This window comes from Tamandua tetradactyla, chromosome 25 (assembly GCF_023851605.1).
Source record: "Tamandua tetradactyla isolate mTamTet1 chromosome 25, mTamTet1.pri, whole genome shotgun sequence".
In the NCBI taxonomy this organism is placed as follows: domain Eukaryota; kingdom Metazoa; phylum Chordata; class Mammalia; order Pilosa; family Myrmecophagidae; genus Tamandua; species Tamandua tetradactyla.
The window spans coordinates 13969004-13988651 of record NC_135351.1 but is presented as its reverse complement, the minus strand read 5'-3'; the positions used below and the strand labels follow the sequence as shown (position 1 = coordinate 13988651).

At 39.8% G+C, this 19648-nt stretch overlaps 1 protein-coding gene across 1 annotated transcript in view; it reads right to left on the bottom strand.

The window, feature by feature from the left end:
• Positions 1-327: 327 nt before the first annotated feature.
• SYCP2L (synaptonemal complex protein 2 like) overlaps positions 328-19648 on the bottom strand; it is a 124346-nt gene continuing 105025 nt past the window's right edge. The window contains exons 28-34 of the mRNA XM_077143315.1: positions 18519-18644; positions 17414-17520; positions 16417-16508; positions 14108-14207; positions 13945-14003; positions 11522-11584; positions 328-807 (exon numbers count right to left, since the gene is read on the bottom strand). Of these exons, the coding sequence (XP_076999430.1) occupies positions 11560-11584; positions 13945-14003; positions 14108-14207; positions 16417-16508; positions 17414-17520; positions 18519-18644 (509 nt within the window). The 3' untranslated portion in view covers positions 328-807; positions 11522-11559. The remainder of the gene's footprint in view (positions 808-11521; positions 11585-13944; positions 14004-14107; positions 14208-16416; positions 16509-17413; positions 17521-18518; positions 18645-19648) is intronic.

Genomic DNA, 19648 nt, shown 5'->3' with positions numbered 1-19648 from the left:
CCATGTACTTTTCTATGTGACAGAAAGGCAAAGAAACCCCAAAGATTGTTGGCCAGCCAGAAAATACCAATCCCCCCCAAAAAAGCAAGCTCCTAATTTCTGAAACCAGGAGTCAATACATTCCTGTTGTTAAGCCAACCCATTGTATGGTGATTGTTTTAGCAACCAGGAAACAGAAACAGTTCCATTATTCTAAAATAAACTCATGCTAAACAATATATTTAAATACTAAGGCACTCAAACTTCATTAGAGCATTTTGTAATTATTACACAGAAACTATTTCTTCTCTCTAAAGATGATGGTTTTATTAAGGTGCTGGAGAAACAAGAATATATGTAGATCAAAGGAAACCTCTTAACTTTAGTTTCAAAATACAATACCATTTTCATCTGAGTTATTTTCATCATTTCCAAATTAAATTTTTTTCCCAAAGAGACACACTGAATCTTATTCATATGATGCTTTTAAGTTTTTTCCCAAAAAAGACTGTAAAGATACTTTTCAAATAAAAAATCAACTTCAGCTTTAAAATCATTTTAAAAAGCAGTATCATCAAAGTGGCTAAGCCTGAACTTCCTATTTCCGGACCAAATTTTAATACAAAAGGTTGACTTTGTGAACAAATTGACAGTAACACAATTGCAAACTGTTGACATATATTCCATTCCAGATCAACAATTCTCAGGGATTCTGTTTGTAGTGCAACAAAATGTACCGGCACAGAGTGGGGTAGAACGCACCCACTGCCTTTTATGGCCCCAGCCAACAGTAGCTCTATCTCAATCTTCTTCTTCAGGAGGTTCGGACTGATTGGAAGGAAAAGGAAAACAGTAATTAGTCAAGCCAGAGCTTCTACCTCCCTTGGTCCATCAGAACTCAGTGAGCCAATATGAATATCACTCATTCTTACACGGAATGTCACTAACTCAGATATGTAGTGAAGTTGTATCTAATACACACGTTGGATGCTATAGACAGTACACTAAGTGGCAAATGAATGGGATCAAATTACCCTTGAGAATCCCTTAAACATGTGCCAGTTTGAAGACGTAATTATGCCATCTCTCTACACCCCAACACACCTGGTTAGTTTTTGGTGGAGCAGCAGGCAAAGTGGGTGTCTTGGTTTAGGGGCCATGCCATATGCAAAATACTTGTGTTAATAACCAGACTGGGATTCAACCAATTAGACGCTCATTAAACTCAAGGTTAGCAGGGGCTGGTATCAGTCTTGGACACACACTCATTGAGAAGAATGGTAGGGAGAAATCAGCTGTGTGATGAAGTTTTGAACCTCTTTTTCTATGCTCAGCAATGTAATTTAATTTAGGCATGACAAACATTACTAGTTATCTACCCACTATCTATGCTCCCTGTCTCCCCTATTACCAGAACCCTGCTCACATTTGGAACAGTAGTGTGCTCGGTGAAAGTCTCACCTCCAGATTCCCTTGCAGTTAGGGTGGGTCACTTAACTCTGCTCTGGCCCAGGAGATGAAGACAAATGAAAGGCTACAGGTTTGTTAATGTAATACCTGGATATATCCCAGAGTGTGTTGGGCAGATAATTAAAAAGTATTGGCAAAGGCCCTTGAGGGACTGGAGTAAAAATATGGAATTACGTGGTTGGAAAGGATGTATGCACCCTACAAAAACCATGTTTTGATCCTAATCCCATTTTGTAAAGGCAGCCACTTCTTCGAATCCCTATTCAGTACAGTCTATTTGAAACTGTAATTAGATCATCTCCCTAGAGATGTGATTTAACAAAGAGTGGTTGTTAAGATGAATTAGGTGGAGACATCTCCACCCATTTGGATGGGTCTTGATTAGTTTCTGGAATCCTATAAAAGAGGAAACATTTTGGAGGGAGATTCAGAGAGAGCAGAGCAGAACAACATAGCCACGAGAAACAGAGTCCACCAGCCAGCAACCTTTGGAGATGAAGAAGGAAAATGTTTCCCCAGGGAGCTTCATAAGAGGAAGCCAGGAGAGGAAACTAGCAGATGATGCCGTGTTCGCCACGTGCCCTTCCAGCTGAGACAGAAACCCTGGCCATGTTCACCGTGTGCTTCCTCACTTGAGAGAGAAACTGAATGTCATTGACCTTCTTGAACCAAGGTATCTTTCCCTGGATGCCTTAGATTGGACATTTTTATAAATTTGTTTTAATTGGAACATTTTCTTGGCCTTAGAACTGTAAACTAGCAACTTATTAAATTTCCCCTTTTAAAAGCCATTCCATTTCTGGTATATTGCACTCCAGCAGCTAGCAAACTAGAACAAACTATTAAACCTTAACACTAGGGAAACCCATGATACTATCACAAACATTAGGGCCTCCCCAATCAACAGGCCAGGCCCTTGATCTTGAAGCTTGCTCTCCTGAAGCTTATGACTGGAACTACCTATAGTTATACTTAAGAGTTACTTCCAGAAAACCTCTTTTGCTGCTCCAGATGTGGCCTCTTTCTTTCTAAGCCCAACTCTGCAAATGAAATCATTGCCCTCCCAGCTATGCAGGACATGACATCCAGGGGTGAAAGTCTCCCTGGCAACATAGGACATGACTACCCAAGATGAGCCTGGCCCTGGCATCATAGGATCAACAATGCCTTCCTGACCAAAAAGGGGAAAAATATAACAAAATAAGGTATCAGTGGCTAATAAAGTTCAAACAGAGCTCGAGAGACTATTCTGGAGGTCACTGTTATACAAGCTTCAGCTCGGTATTACTAATTACCATGGCTTGCCAAACCCTAAACCAAAGCCATTCCTGTTAAACATAACACCCAGGGCTCTCACTGCACTAAGGTTACTTTCCAGAAACCTACAACCTCCAGATTGCTTGTAGGCCAGATAAATCCTGAAACCCAGAAGGGCCAACATCTCCAAGAATATCAAGTAGTTCCTTACCTCTATTCTATATTATCAACACCTCTTTCCAACCTGAAAAAGCCAGAATGAGCATAACCCAAGTACCCCTGAAGAGTGGGAGAAGGATCAAAGTTATAACAGAGAAAACAGGATTTAACAAATGAGTATGACTGAATCATTATATTAATATTATATTAATATCTGTTTATCTCCAGTGTCTTGGAGTAGCTAGAAGGAAAAACCTAAAATCATGAAACTGTAACCCATACCAAACTCTGAAATTTGTTCTCTAACTACTTATAACAATGTACTTTGAAATGTATTGCTTTTCTGTATATATACGTTACATTTCACAATAAAAAATGTTTTAAAAAAGTAAAAGGAATCTGTGCAAGGGAATACAAAAATTTACTTAAAACATGTTCCAAGTACACCTAAATAAATACACAGAAAAAAATTTAAGAGCTCCATTTGTGTACATGGTCAATCTTTTTGGCCTGAACACAGTAGGTAATGTAGCCACAGAATGATAATAAATGATTTTGAAACCTCAAAAAGAAAAAAAATTCTATGGGTTTGAGCTTCCATGAAAACTGTTTCCTTGATTTAAAAAACTGGACAGACATTCCTGGCATACATCTTTTACCTCTAACTTTCATCTAACCTCTTACTCCTGCCTATGTGCATAAGAGACACCCAGAGAGAAGGAAGCCACCTCGTGACTGTAAAAAGCCAAGGTCATAAAGTGTCAATGGCTGAGAGATTCCAAACAGAGTCGAGAGGTTATCCTGGAGGTTATTCTTAGCATTAAGTAGATATCACCTTGTTATTCAAGAGGTAATGGAGAGGCTGGAGGGAACTGCCTGAAAATGTAGAGCTGTGTTCCAGTAGCCATGTTTCTTGATGATGATTGTATAATGATATAGCTTTCACAATGTGACTGTGTGATTGTGAAAACCTTGTGTCTGATGCTTTTATCTACCTTGTCAACAGACGAGTAGAACATACGGAATAAAAATAAATAACAGGGGGAACAAATGTTAAATTTAGTTAGGAATGCTGGTGATCAATGAAAGGGAGGAGTATGGTATGTATAAATATTTTTCTGTTTTCGTTTTATTTTTTTGAATAGATGCAAATGTTCCAAGAAATGGTCGTGATGATGAATATGCAACTATGTGATGATATTGTGAATTGCTGATTATATATAGAGAATGGAATGATGAAAATAAGAATGCTTGCATTTGTTTGGTGTTTTTTGGTATTTTTAAAAAATTTTGAAAACAAACCAAAGTCATGTAAAGGACGTCAAGGCAAGAAGCTAAATGAACTTGAATCTCGAACACAAGCTAAAGTTGCTATACCACCCTGGCCTGCCTGCGGCCCACTGGGTTTCTTTTCCTTTTTTTAATCCTATAATGTATTTTCTCCAACCACAATGGAATAAAGTTAGAAATCAATAACAGAGGGGAACTGGAAAATTCATAAATATGTGGAAAGTAAACAACATACTCTTAAACAGCCAATGGAAATCACAAGAGATCACAAGAGAAATTAGAAAATATCTGAGGCAAATGAAACTGAAAACACAACATATCAAAACTTATGGGATACAGCAAAGACAGTGCTGAAAGGGAAATAAATAAGCTGTAAATGTTTATGTTAAAAAAGAAGAAAAATCTCAAGTCAAAGACCTAACCTTATGGATCTAGAAAAAGAAGCACAAACTATACCCAAAGTGAGCAAAAGGAAATAAATAACAAAAATTAAAGTGAAGATAAATGAAATTGAGAATTAAAAAACAATAGAGAGAATCATCAAAACCAAAAGTTGGTTCTTTGAAAAGATCAATAAAATCGACAAACCTTTACATAAGGCTTCACTGTTTGTGTTGTACAGTCCTGTTTTTTGTTTCCTGAAATTTTTGTTCTAATAACACACATATAAGCCAACATTTCTCCTTTTAACCACATTCAAACATACACTTCAGTACTTTTAAAACATTCACGATGCTGTGCTGCCACCACCACTATCCATTATCAAAACTTTACGATCGATGCAAATAGAAACTCTGTACAATTTAAACTTTAACTCCCCATCGGCCAATTGATTTTTGACAAGGGTGCCAAGTCCACTCAACTGAAAAAGAATAGTCTCTTCAACAAACAGTGCTGGGAAAACTGGCTACTCATATGTAAAAGAATGAAGGTGGACCCCTACCAGATACAAACATTTACTCAAAATGGATTAAAGACCTAAATATAAGAATCAGGACAATAAAATTTCTAGAAGAAAACATAGGAAATCATCTTTCAGACCTTTGTTAGGCCAAGTTTTCTTTGCCTTGACAGCGAAAGAAGGGGTGACAAAAGAAAAAATACATTAAAAACTTTTGTCCATCCATGGATGATAGTAACAGTAGCTCTGGGCTTCTTCCAGAGGAAAGGTAATCTCCTGTTTGGTTTAGTTGCTGTTGTCCAATTTCTGTCACGTGACCAAATGGAACACGCACATTTAATTCACGTTGGATGCAATTTTCTAGTAGGAATGGGAACTTAAATCGTCAGCCCGGTACTGTGGATTGAACCACATTCCTCACAAGAGGGGTGTTGGAATTCTAATCCCTAGTCCTGTGGGTATGAATCCATTTTTAAGTAGGAACTTTGACGGTGTTAACATAAAGCTGAATTGCAAGAGGGTGGGCCGTAATCCATTATGACTTGCATCGTTATAAGGAGACAACTGAGCAGGAAGAGTAGAAATCAGAGCAGGAGACAGAAACCCTAGGCAGACTGTCACATGACCGAGGCCACGACCGAACTAGTACTAAAATGCTTCAGACTTCAGACTAATCATAGCCTGCCAATACCTTGACTTTGGACTTCTAGTCCCCCAAACCATGGGACAATAAATTCCTGTTGTTTAAGCCAATCAATTTCGTAGTATTTGTCATAGCAACTCTGGAAAACTAGGACACTCTGATTTGTTTTCTTTGCAATGTCCTCTTCTAGCATACAGTTTGGATTTTTGCAGTTATTGATGTTTCCCCAAATCAAACTAGTAATTATTTTTGCAGATTATGAAAGCAATTCAAGATTTACAAATGAGGATATTCACTACAGAATTATTTGTAATATTAAAAAATAACTTAGGCGCTTATAAATAGAGAATAGAACACATAAAGTATGCCCATAAACTAGACTATTTTGCAGTCTTAAAGAAAATAAATTGACCTCTATTACTGACTTGGAAAGAAGTCCTACTTTTATTGCTGATTGAACGAAGCAACAACATTATATGATATTCAGCATAATACCATTTTTTTGTTATCTAAAAACATATTTGTATTCTTGAGCAGTCATTTGTACATATTCTTGTGTAGGAATGGGAAAAAATGTCTGGGAGAATATAAACTAAACTGTTAAGAGAGAGTTATCTCTGGATCATGAATGAAGTGAAAGTTTAGGGAGTGTGAAAATTTTCAAACTTTTTACTTAAAAAACTTTTATGTTGTTTGAGTTTATTATACAAAAGTGACTCATGTCTCAAAATTTCTAAAAATATAGACCAGCAAAAGATATAAAGTAATTTCACCTTAAATGTAAGCACACACAAATAGCCACAGTTAACATTTTGGTGAACATCCTTCTAGAATCTAGACTTGAAGGTATACACGTACGTATATGTGCAAAAACTCGCATCTTTTGTGATACCACTGCCTCCTTGGTTTCCTCTTAGCTCTTTGGTAATTCTTGGTCATCCCCTATCCTTTCCCCAAGTTTGACATACTAGAGGAGCCCAAGAATTTTGTCCTGAACCCTCTTCTCTCTATTCTCGGACGCTAAATCAATTTGTCCAGTCCCTGTCCAGCCTCTACATGTACTTCAGTCTCAAATATCCCATTACTCACGTGAAGACTCCATTCAGATGTCTACGCCACATATCAAATGCATGTGCAAATCACACTTTTGTTACCTATCCTCTTCCACCCTCTCTCCTACCAATAAACTGGTCTTCCCCAATCTTCCTTCTTGCCTTCCACGACACCAATATCTACCTAGTTTCTCAAGCCCCAAACCTGGAAGTAGTCCTAGAGTCTGCCTTTTCCTCTCCAGCCACATCTTGTCCACCAGCCATCCTTCTAGATCTGCCTCCTCCTCGACCCTCTCCATTCCAGCGCCACAGCACACATCATCCGACTCCCCACACCAAAACACACATCCTTAGTAACGGTCCTTTGCCTGTAGGGACCCTTTTCACTGCAATTAGAAAAAATTCAAACTCCTTTCCGTGGTCCACAGACTTTAGGAGACACCCCTACCTCCACACAGCCCCCACACCATTGACCTTCATCTTTTTTTAAGAAAGAAATATTTTTATTGAGATATATTCACACACCATACAGTCCATCCAAAGTTTATAATCAATGGCTCACAATATCATCAGATAGTTGTGTATTCATCCCCATGACCATTTTTAGAACATTTGCACCACTCCAGAAAAATTAAAAGAAGAAACAACTTATACATCTCATACCCCTTAACACCTCCCTCTCATTGACCATTAGTATTTACATCTATCCAATTGTTTTTTACTCCTTATCTCCCCTTGTTATTTATTTACTTGTCTGTTCATACCTTGGATAAAGGGAGCATAGCCACAAGATTTTCACAATCACACAGTCACATTTTGTAAACACTGTATCTTTATACAACCCTCTTCAAGAATGAAGGCTACTGGAACACAGTTCAACAGTTTCAGGTACCTCCCTCCCACCACTCCAATACACCATAAACTGAAAAGGGGATATCTATATAATGCATAAGAATAACCTTCAGGATAACCTATCGACTCTGTTTGAAATCTCTCAGCCCCTGAAACTTTATTTTGTCTCATTTCTTCCTTCTCTGTTTTGGTCAAGAAGGCTTTCTGATCTTGTGCTACTCTGTCTTCCCTCATTTTGTTTGGCCCTCACCGAATTCCTAGAACATGCAAGTTCCTGTTGGCCTCAGAACACCTATCCTGGCCATTCCCTCTGAAATGTTCTTCCTCAAGCTTCCCAAGACTGACTCCTTCCCTCTCTGCAGGTTTTTAGCTTAAACACTACTTCCTTGGAGAGGTTTTACTTAACTTCTCCTTCCCACACTATGCGTTTCTATCACATTTTTCTCCTTAGTGCTTTTCCATGATCATGAACTCTTATCTGTTTACTTTACTGTCCATCTTTCCTATCACAACACACGCTCCATGAAGCCAATGACCAAGCAGGTATTGATGTATCCCCAATCCCTGAAATAGTGCCTAGCCCAAAAGACCCAAATGTTTGTTGAGTAAGCACATACATACACATGTAATTCTCTATACAAAAGGGATCACATTATATATATTATATATTCTGCTGTGCAATGAGCTTTTGTTGCACATAAAGATGTCTGCTCCGCTAAACATCTTTCCAAATCAACTGATATCATCTCAGTCATTCTTCTTAATTGCTACATGCACATCACATGGATGTATCAACCCATTTAATTCAACCAAACACTAGCCAGGCATTTAGTAGTTGCCAATGTCTCACTATTACAACCAACATTGTAATAACATTATCACTATACCTATCTGAAAATGTCCCATTTTATCTGTATGAAAACTTGCAGAGTCAAAAAACCACAAAGCACAACTTTGGACCCTGAAGTGGTTTTTAAAAAAAAAAAAAAAATCACCCCCTTCACTTATCCTCAAGTGAAAGAAAACAAAATGCATCGTTGTTGGTTTTAGTTTTAGTTTTTCTCATTACAGCACTCTTTAACACAAATACAATGACGTTTTTATAAAACCGTATTTGGATATGATCTACTTAGAGAATCTCATTAAGACTTCTTAATTGAAGAAAACCTCAAAGTTCATATCTGAGTCAAAAGCCCCATTATTAAACGCTGTGGGAATGAACAAAATAATGTTCAAAGGCTCCAACTGAGCGGGAAGGTTGCTGTCTTTAAAGACAATTTATCCAAAAACAGACTGATTGATGATCCCTTTGCATATTCCACATTTATTTACTCTGTGGGCTGCTACCACTCCCGGGAAGCTCGGAGGGTGACAGGTACAAGCTACCGGGCCACCAGGGAAAGTGGGGGTGGGAGGGGGTCGCAGCAAGAAATCTCTACATCTCCTCCCATTAAAAATCTCTCAAAGCCAATCCTGTCTGCTCTGAAATCCCTCTTTGCCTTATTACTGCCAAAAGACAGCCACTGTCATGCAGGTTCACACCTAATTTGCCCTGCCCTCAATGGAAAGCTGTTATCCCCCCCCCCCCCCCCCGATATCCCATTATCCATGGCCAGAGGAGGGCTGGGCAGTCAGACGCAGCACTCGAATCCCTCTCCAGTAGAAACCTCCCTGTTGACATCGGTGCCCTCCATTTCGGTATCACAGTCAACCTCCTGACCCTTTCATTCACTTTGCCCTGGTTCCCACCAGCCTCACTAGGTAATTACTGTCACAAAGGACCCGTGTTCATCTTCGGGGTCGCCATTCTCGAACTCTTCACCTCCTGGGACACTACCTTCAATTCCTCCGCAGCTCTGTACCCTCAGGCCATGTCTTTGTCACACCTCCTCAGTCTGAACTCTTGGTTCTCAGCACGCTACTCCCTAGCCACCACTTCCTGGCCTTTCAGGTCGCTTGCTCTCCTATCTCCAGTGGCCAGACTTTTGATCCCACTGAGAGTGCCAAGCCAATGACTCCACCACTTTACAACTGGTCAAAGTTATTAGCTTCAATTCCCCTCTGTCCATCTGGTTTCTACGGTGCATCAACTCCTAAGCAACCAACCTCAATTTCTTATGCCTTCATTCTCTCTGGATTCTGATAAAACCACAACCCTAGATCAATCCTATCCCTATCTTATTTATGCCTACACTTCAGCAGAACTGGGCTGAAGAAAAATCACACAGTGAAGCTGATCACTTTCACTTGAACTTAATATCGCGAACCTCAAAAGGGCACTCAAAGCTGACCAGAAATTACACGGCTCCAAACTATGCAAATAGGAGGTAAGAACAGAAGCTCTTGACTCAATAATTTTAAATGTTTTACCATTAAGTTCAGTATTGCTGGCAGACTTTTGGAGATACCCTATTTCCCAACTCGCCACGGTTTTCAAAGAGTTTTATTACTGATTGCTGGGTTTTAACCATGAACACGTGCTGAATTTCTATCAACTGCTTTTTCTGAATCTACTGGGATAGGAACCTGGTTATTCTATTGATGGTGTAAAATAGATTCCCCCCCTTTTTTTTAATGTTAACCAATACCTGCATTCATGAGATATATCTAACTTCCGATTTTTCTTTCTCTTCACTACACTACTGCTCATATAGGCTGGCTAAAACTTTGTTCACTATTTTTATATTTACATTCTTTTTTTAGACTGATTTATAATAATTTTCTTCTCATCATCCTTATTCAGTTTTGATAGTAAGGTTAATGATGCTTCCTAAAATTATTATTTTAAATATTAATTTAAATTTTTGAAGCTTCCTAAAATGATACATTATAAAATGAACTAGGGGGCTCTCTTTTTCTCTTCCTTGAAATCATTTTTATAAAGATCACTTATCCCCTATAAATGCAATAAAGCTTATATAACAAAATTGGGATATCATTTAAGGATGTGCTTTTTTATGTACCAATTTCTTTCATGAGTCTTCTTCTTAAGTGACTTTTGGAAATGTATGTCCTGCTAAGAAGTTGTCCTTAACTTTATGTTTTCAATTCTGTTGACATCGAGCTGCTCATATTATAATTCCTGCGTTTCTAAAAAAGTCTTTAAATTTGTTATTTCTACATTTCAGTCCTAATTTCAATTGTACCTTCCCTATCCTCTTTCTGCTCTTGCTCAATCTCAATTCTCAACACAACAGCCAGAATGATTTTTCTCAAAATATAAATCAAATTATACTACCCTCATCACCGATGCCTTTGCTTAAAAACTCATCAATGCCTTCCCTTACCCTTGATGTAAAACTCAAGCTCTTCAACATAGTAATGAAGCTTTGTAAGATTTAGTTCCTACTGTTCTCTTAACCTTACACTCAATGTGACCCAATAACTTTCTCAATTCCTCAAATACATCAAGTGTGCCACTGTACAACACTGTTGCTTTAAATGGTTGCCAAGTCTAGCTACCTTTTAACCTCCAGACCTCATCTTAAATGCCACTTCCTCAGCAAGATCTCTGATGACCATCTTAAGCTGATGCTTCACATCGCTGCTCTCTGCAAAGCAACCTCTTAGTAGCCCTCAAAGAACTTAATGCATTTCCTATTATTTTACTGGTTTGTCTTTTTTTCTGGCTTCTTTCAAGGAACTTATCAATGGGGGAGGGAGTGTGTGTGTTGGGTTAACCTCTGTATTTCAATGCTTACCACTGTCCTTGAAGAACACAGCACACAACGACAGATGTTTACCGAGTGAATTTATGACCCAGACCTAAAAAGATTGTTTCTAGGATGAGAAAGATAGTGAAAGGGGAGAAGCTCAGCTGCAGCCATGCATTACGGTGAAGGCATCAGAACGTCTTGCAGTACTTGCTTCCTCCCTCCCCATTCACCTCACCCCAACAAAACAAACCTTAATACCTACCTCAGTGACTCACTGATAACACGGGGCTTTGGCTTTCCTCACGAAGGCTGAGTTGGGTTAAACCTGGAAGAAATTGGTCCATCTCTTCTTATATTCCCATTGGGCAATTTAAAAACAAAAACATACACACACATGCACACAGATACCTCAGTGATTTCACAGATCATTTCACTTCTCGATGTTTAGCTCAGGTGGGTCAGTGGCAAACCCAGGACATGAACACGACTGATTCATCGTATCGCTTGATTCTATATTTTAGGCACTGTCTCTGTCAACACCACCGGCTTATACAACACAGAGAGGTATTTCATGATGACCGTGTACAGAACTGAACTCCTATCTCCCTGTAGCACCAGGCTAGGGGCTGAAATCATCTAGGGAACAGCCTAGTCACTTTCCTAGAAAACTATGTAAAGCCTTCCATGTGAAAATATGGCAAAAGGAAAAATGCTTAGAGCAGTGCAATCTTGAACAAGCTAACTCAACTGCCTAAGTCTCACGGGGGTTGTTGAATACAAGGTGCTTAGCCCAGAATGGGGCACGTGGCCAGCCTGCCAGGTAAGCTCACAGCTTCACCAGTGACCTGCGGCTGGCAGCCAGACGAGTTTGCTTAGGTGTGTTTGGAACTGCAAAGGGCAAAGAAGAATCCTGAGCAAGATGTATTTAGAAGAGAAGGTCATAGTACTGTTCATTGAAGTATCCTAAATTCACATAAGGGCCTGTTACCAAGGGAGATGAATGCAAAAGATAATTAACATCCTACAACGTTAATCTGTGTGAGCTGCAGAGACAGGTGCCTAAAATGTGGGGTTTAGTTAAAATTAGTGAATTCCCCAAGTTTCAGAAGACTGGACATGCAATCTTCTAGAGTAATTAGCAGGGTATTGCTTTACAACAGAGGTCTTCAATGCGTAGAATGGGAACCAAAAGCTTCCAAAGATTCCATGGGCTCAAAACTATTTTGATAATAATGCTAAGACATTATTTGCTTTTCATTCTTATTTCTCACGAATGTACAGCGGAATTTCCCAAAGGCTACATGATGTGGTATCACAACCAATTGAACACAGAAGCAGCTGTGAGAATCCAGGTGTCTGCTGCTGACCCAAACATTAAAGAGATCTGCAACATCATCAAACATGTTTCTTCTCTAAAAAAGTAGTTATTTTCCATTAAAAGCAAAATGTAAAGGTTTTATTACAGTTACTTTAAATCAATATATTTTTAAAATACTAGTCTCAAATTTTAATATGGAAAATATTCTTGGATATAACACGAATAAACAAAAGCCCTTTCGGGATCTTTGATAAATTCTAAGCGTGTAAAGGAGTGGTTCCAACAAGTTTTAGAATCACTGACAACAAATCAAAGAAATTCAGTGAATATGTTTTAAAGGGACATCACCTTTAATCCTGTGCAATGGTACATAGATGGGCACATTCAGTGGGTGGGGGAGAATTCTGAAAATCTATGGCCCACACTGGCATATTATTGTGTTAACTAGAGTCTACAATGGGATGGATCAGTCAAATTAAAAATATATATTTTTTTTGCCTTGAAATATATGTGTGATCAGAATGATAGCCTTCCTAAAACCATTTGACTCAGATGTAATAGAAACTGTCTCTCAACCAGAAGATAATGCTTTAGCTGTTACAAATTTAACAGGGAACCCTCTGGATTGTTAAAATAGGAAGATAAAACGCTATAATCTCTCCCAGAGAAGTGTGTCGGGGGGTGAAAGGCTCCACTCCCCTTCCCCCACTTCACAGCCTCCAGAGGAGGGGGCGATATTCAAATGGATAAAATAGATGGAAGCTACAGGTGCACAGGTGGTTCGGTGGTAGAATGCTCACCTTCCATGCGGGAGACCCGGGTTCGATTCCCGGATCATGCACCAAAAAAAAAAAAAAGACGCAGGAACCTCAGAATATATACTACCAGATTCCAGTGAAAAGAATGTGTAACAAGATAAAAAGATTTGCTTATATACATAAATATAAATGTCATTTCAAATACATGTAAATATATATTTTATATGTTATACAGTCTATGGAGAACACAATTCTGTACATAACTGAAAATCAACTATTTAGTCACAAATGTAAATATTTTTCTCAACCTCTGACCATTTTAACTGTTAAAAAATACCACCTAAAAATAAAACAATTTGGATCAAAAGCACTGAAATCTGGGTGATCGTGTTTATGTGTTCTAAGGTTTACACTTCTAGATTGGTATCGCAAGCCACTGGTTATCCTCAATGACACTGAAGAGACTGGGTTGCAAAACAATGCAGCTACCCAGTCACTTGCGTCAAGTTTTACCAACATCAAAACTACTCATAATCTTGCTAAAGCACTACCTCATACTTCAACCAAGATGCTTCTAGAAAAGAAAAAAAAAAGACACTTAAGAAATACCTCAGCAATTGCAAATCACAGAATGATTTCAAATCAGCAGACTGCTTCCTCCAAAATTCCTACAATTGAAACAAAAATTTTTTAAAAAGTGGTCAGTAGTTATTTCTGTTCAGAAACAAGTCTCTCAACTCACCAAAATGGCTTCAAACAAAAAGAGCTTTACCAGAACTTCCTTTTCAAGTTGTTTCAGAGCCTGAATCTCTCTCTCAAGATTGCTCAGCTCTTGAAGAACACAGTTCTGGAACCGCTCTAGTTTATTCAGTCTGATTAAACATAAAAGCAACGTGTTTCAGTGCGGCTGCTTGGGTGTGACAAAAAAGACACAATTATTACAACAAGGATGCTTCATATTCTTCTCCAGACAATTCTTGTTTGAAGGACACTTAAGTCAAACATCATTTCTCCAAAAGAAGAAACTGCTAATTAATGTAGGCTAAAGATGCATTTCTCCAAAGAACAGATGGTCAATCAGCACATGAAAAGCTGCCCAACATCATTAGCCATCAGGGAAATGCATATCAAATCCACAATGAGCTACCACTTTACACCCAGTAGAAGGGCTATAACCCAAAAGACAGATAATGACAAGTGTTTGGTGAGGTTGTGGAGAAACTGGAACTCTCAAACATTGCTGGTGGGACATAAAATGGTGCAGCTGCTTTGGACAACAGTCTGGTATAGTTTCTCAGAAGATGAAACTGAGTTATCCTATAAACTGGAAAATCCATTCCCAGGTATACATCCAAGAGAAATGAAAACATATCATCACAATAAACCTTTCAGAGAAACAATCTGAACGGCATTATTCATGATGGCCCCAAAGTGGAAACAACTCAAATGTCCAGCAAGTGATGCATGGATAAAAGAAATGTGGCCTGTCTATACAGTGAATCATTATTCAGCAACAAAATCAAATGAAGTACTGATGCACGCTACAACATGGATGACCCTTGAGAACACACTGAGTAAATGAAACCAGTCACAAGGGACTACATGTTGTAGGATTCCACTTATGTGATAAGTGGAAAACAGACAAATCTCTAGACAGAAGTACACAAGTGGCTGCCTAGGACTGGGGGAGATTGGGAAACTGGGGGTTGATGGCAAGCATTTCTTTCGGGGGTTACTAAAATGTTCTAAAATTAATCGCAAAACTTTGGGAATATACTAAAAGCCAATGAACTGTACCCCTTAAATGTGTTTATTGTACTGCATATGAATCATGTTTCAATAAAACTGCTATGAAAAAAAAAGAATGCACAGGGCGTTGTCTCTCTCTTTCCTCAGCTCCCTGTCCACAAATTCCTATCTCAGCCTAGTTAACTAGTCATACTTTCATTTAACCTTTCAACCAAAGCCCAAAGGAAGCTGGCATTGAAAACTTATTCTTAGGAGAAGACAAGAGTGTAAGCACAGCTCTAAGGTAGAGGAGACAGAATATCTGGAACAGAACGTGCCAAGCCAGCCAGGGCTCCCCACTGCTTCACACCCTTCTCTTGCCTTACTCCAACCCTGAAAGCTGTGGTCTGGAAGTCACTAATACATTCTTTTTACACCTCTATGTTTTCATTCCAAAATTTCTAACAGGTGCAAATATGTGTCTAACTGCCACATAAATTGCTTATTTCCTGGCTTCCTTATCGTCTGTTTGCCTTTAGGCGGAAAGTGCTCCAAAGGCACAGAGCTGTGAAGCTTGCCCTCAGGACTCTCCCTGTCCGAGCACGCTGTGTGCATTTGCTGAATGGATAGACAGATGGACATGTGTCCCCTAAAAGATAACGGGAATTCCCCAAGCCCAATGTTTGTTTTGATGCTCAAATACCATAGCAGGTTTAAAAGGGTCTGAAAAATAATTATACATTGTTATTCAAATCATGTGTTCTGTCCTAACCAACTTTCTACTCCAGTTAAAGAAACCACCTGCCATCCCTTTCTTCCCCTCCAACATTTATTAGCCATTATAAGCCATTCTCCCCAACAAGGGACCATCCCTGTGTTCATCTGCTCTTTTTCTTCAAATCTTTTGTCCAAAAACTCACCCAAGGAGCCACTTATCTTGAAATCCGCAGGGATACCTAATCACTACAGAGACCCCACACTTCCACTCAACTCCTCAGCCCATCACATCTCTCTGAGATCTTGGCACTTCTGTTCCCCCTCCACATGGTCACAGGTAGGGGTTTGTGTGTACGTGTGTTATTTCCACATCAACATGTCTGCATTTGCCCTGTTCTCACAATCGAATTATAAAGTTTTTAAGAACAGTGTTTTAGGATCACACAATGGTAGACCCTGAAGATCTTGATTAGTTCAACCCTCACCTTATAGAGGAAGATGGGTTAAACAACGCATCAAAATTCACATCTGCAGCGGCTTTAACTCTTCCTGGCATGGCAACAGTGGTCGAGAAAGTCGTTTGTTCCTTGTGAGTGATTATACTTAGGGAAACTCGATTTTAAATCCAACACTTACCTGCACTGACATATCTGGTTTAAAAGTTTTATTAGGCAGTCCGGTGCTTTCTTTGCATCTTTTGAATAAAGTTGACTCTTTCTGTACCTAACCTAAACCATGACAACAACAAAAGGATCACATTTGGGTTAAACACAGCTACCGAATTTGAGGGTCTGCTTTGTATTAAAAAGCTGGTGCTGTTAGTATATAATGCTATTCATAATAAGCGTTATTGCTAATAAACTGTGGCAAGTCATCATGAGCAGCTACACTCCTTTCCCATATTATAGGTTTGCTACCAGTCAAAGACAACAAACAGAACAGGAAAACTTGTATTCACACTATCAAATCACACATGGGATATTATGAGCAAATTCCCATTATAAATTGGCTTATTGTTGATATTGCAGAAAATGAGAAGATTTTGAGATCTTTCAACTTAGTTAAGCAAATGTTGGTTAGGGCAAGATACTTCTCTCAAATATACTAATAAATAACTCATTAGGGATTCATAAATAATGGGATTAAAAAGGGGGAGCATGAAAATGGTCTGGGGCTTAGCTTGCAAACAAAGTGATGGGGCATCCTGCGAGCTCAGTGTCTCAGAGATTCAGGTCATCTCAGCAGCCAGCCACCCACACTGGCTAGATGCCTTTCCTGTGACATGGTTCCCCATTCTTCACTCATTCTCCCCTCTTCCCTGTCAATCATTGTAACCAAATCATTGCTTCTTGAAAGTCCAGTTGTCTGAGAATGCTACCCATGAAAGCAAATCACGAGCCCGATTTCCATATAGGATTACTTGGCCCCATCGAAGCAATTGGACAGGGACTAGCTGTCTCATACATCCAACTCCCAATCTGCAAAGGGTCTAAAATAAGTGCCCACCGCCAGGCCAGACACACATGCCCCAGAGACCCTCACATAAGAGCAGCAACACTACCGATGAATAATATGAGTTTGTTTCTTTAAGTTCACTTAAGAGCTCATTTTCCATTTCAAGTAGACCATTTACCTGGTATTTCTTTCTCAGTTCTCTGGTGAAGTTTTCAAAGGTTGAGATGATGCCAGAACCACTCAAGCTCTCTGGGATAGCTTCTGGGAATGGGGGAGAAGTTCCTTCTGAACAATAAAAATAAAACACTAAATAAAACTCACAAAGGGTACAGACATTAATGCACTTGTCCATTGTGTCCCCATGGAATGGAACAGGCCACAAGAACAAATGTGAACCCCTGAAGTCCCATTTCCCATGTAGTAGCTATGACTGCATAAGTTGGAGCCAAGAGACCTGTGGAGGCAACTCATGCTGTTTCTCACCAAACCACACTCTCTGGCAAGTATTTGCTTCACCCAAACCTCTGAACTACAGAGCATTTTCAATTGCAGCACCTGCTACTGTATCCAAGAAGCAGGCAGGGGTGTTGGAAGAGGTTTGGAGGAGGGGATGGCAGATATGGCATTTCTAATGGCAGCACTGCAGTTGCTTTGCCAAGAGCAACTAATAGCTTGTAGGTGGACTAAGCTGGACTGGACTAAGAGGGTGGCCTGCAATAACTCATTTAATCCTTACAAAAGTCATGAGCATAGGCTCTGCTGTTATCCACATTTAACAGAGGGTTCAATAACTTGGGGAAGGTGATACCAAGAGCTGGAGGATTTGAACCCATGCTGGTGACCAGCTGAACAGTGTTTCCCCAGCATCCAGATTTACCTTTTTGGAGCCCTTTGTTTCAAAATGTAGCAGTGAGTGCCATTCCTTCAGAAGGCTAGCCCCACATATGCTGACATTTTAGGATGTCCTCCCTCCTTGGTAGCGATCGTATATTTCCAATACAAACATATAGTCAACAACAATCAACTGAGCCAAGGACCTGAAACTTATCTTAAAACTCTCAGGATCTGAATATCACAATAAAGAAAAATTAAGAGGCAGAAATCAAACTGGTCAGAGAGAGTGCAGCTTTTATCTATAACCTTGCAACAATGTACACTAATGTGAAAGAACAAAGTACAGTGGATTTTAGGGTCCTGGAGCTACTGGGATCTGAAACTATAACATTTTCATAATGTAGGTGGGAACATCCAGTGCTTAGGCATTTGTCAAACTTTCCTTGAACCTGCCCTTGGGAGCCTAAAGTTTCCTGCCAAGTCTTTTCCATCTGTCACTGAGGAAAGAGACCTGGGAGGGTCCTCCTCCACTGATTTCAACTGTTTCAAGCTTGGGGCACTATCATCTGACATGACTCAAGGACAAGCACAACACAGTGGGAGCCAAACATGCTTTGCTTTCAACCCAAATTGATCTTTTCCCCAGTTAATAAGTAACATCCACGAGCAGCAAGTGAAACTCGCTCACTGATGGTCCCTAATCATTTATCAGTTGGCACTTTGACAAAGCACAGCACAAGTATCAAAGCACAGTGTTTCCAGATGAAAAAGGACAGAGGGAAAAAGGCAACCCTTTGAAGAGCTCAGTGCTGTTTAAGGAACTTAGCAGGTACCCACTGACTCAAAGGAAAAATAGTAACAGTCTGCATGGAAAACATTTCCAGGGTTCCAGGCTAAACAGCAAGATAACAATGTTTCCATGCAGAGGGGCCCTTTGAATCTTACTAAAGCATACCAAGGAGCATGCCGCCGGCTGCGGGGCCCAGTCCCCAATCCTCAGGCCATGACACTGGAACTTCTACCCTGCACTGAGGGCAGCAGTGAAAACAAGCTCAGCACGGCCCCACTAAGGTCACTTCGACAGCCTCAGCTTAGGAGGTCTTTGTACAGATCCCCATTTCAATCTTGCATATTACTAAATATTTCCATTTTGATGCTCACTTTCACCCCAAATATGCCCTCACCAGGACCTCCTAATCTCATCAGCAGCACCACCATCATCAGTGGGGTATGGACATTGCTCTTGGGTGCTACTTTTCTTTGCCTTCCACTTGTCCTCCAACACCAACTCCGTGACTTCTGACCTCTGGAATGAATCCATCTGCTCTCTGCTTCTGCACCCTGGGACCCCAGCCAAGACCATTTCTCAGGGTGATCTCATTCAGGCCCATAACTTCAACTGGTGCCTCTCAAACCTCTCTCTTGCCCCTAGCACCTTTGGGCAGCAACTTTGTTTCCAACTGCACACTAAACATCTCTGGGTCAAAACCCACTGGATTTCATTCCTCCCCATCAAACCACTTTTGTAGCATCCTACTCTTAGCTCCCTCCATACTTAGCTGGGACATCACCTGACTCC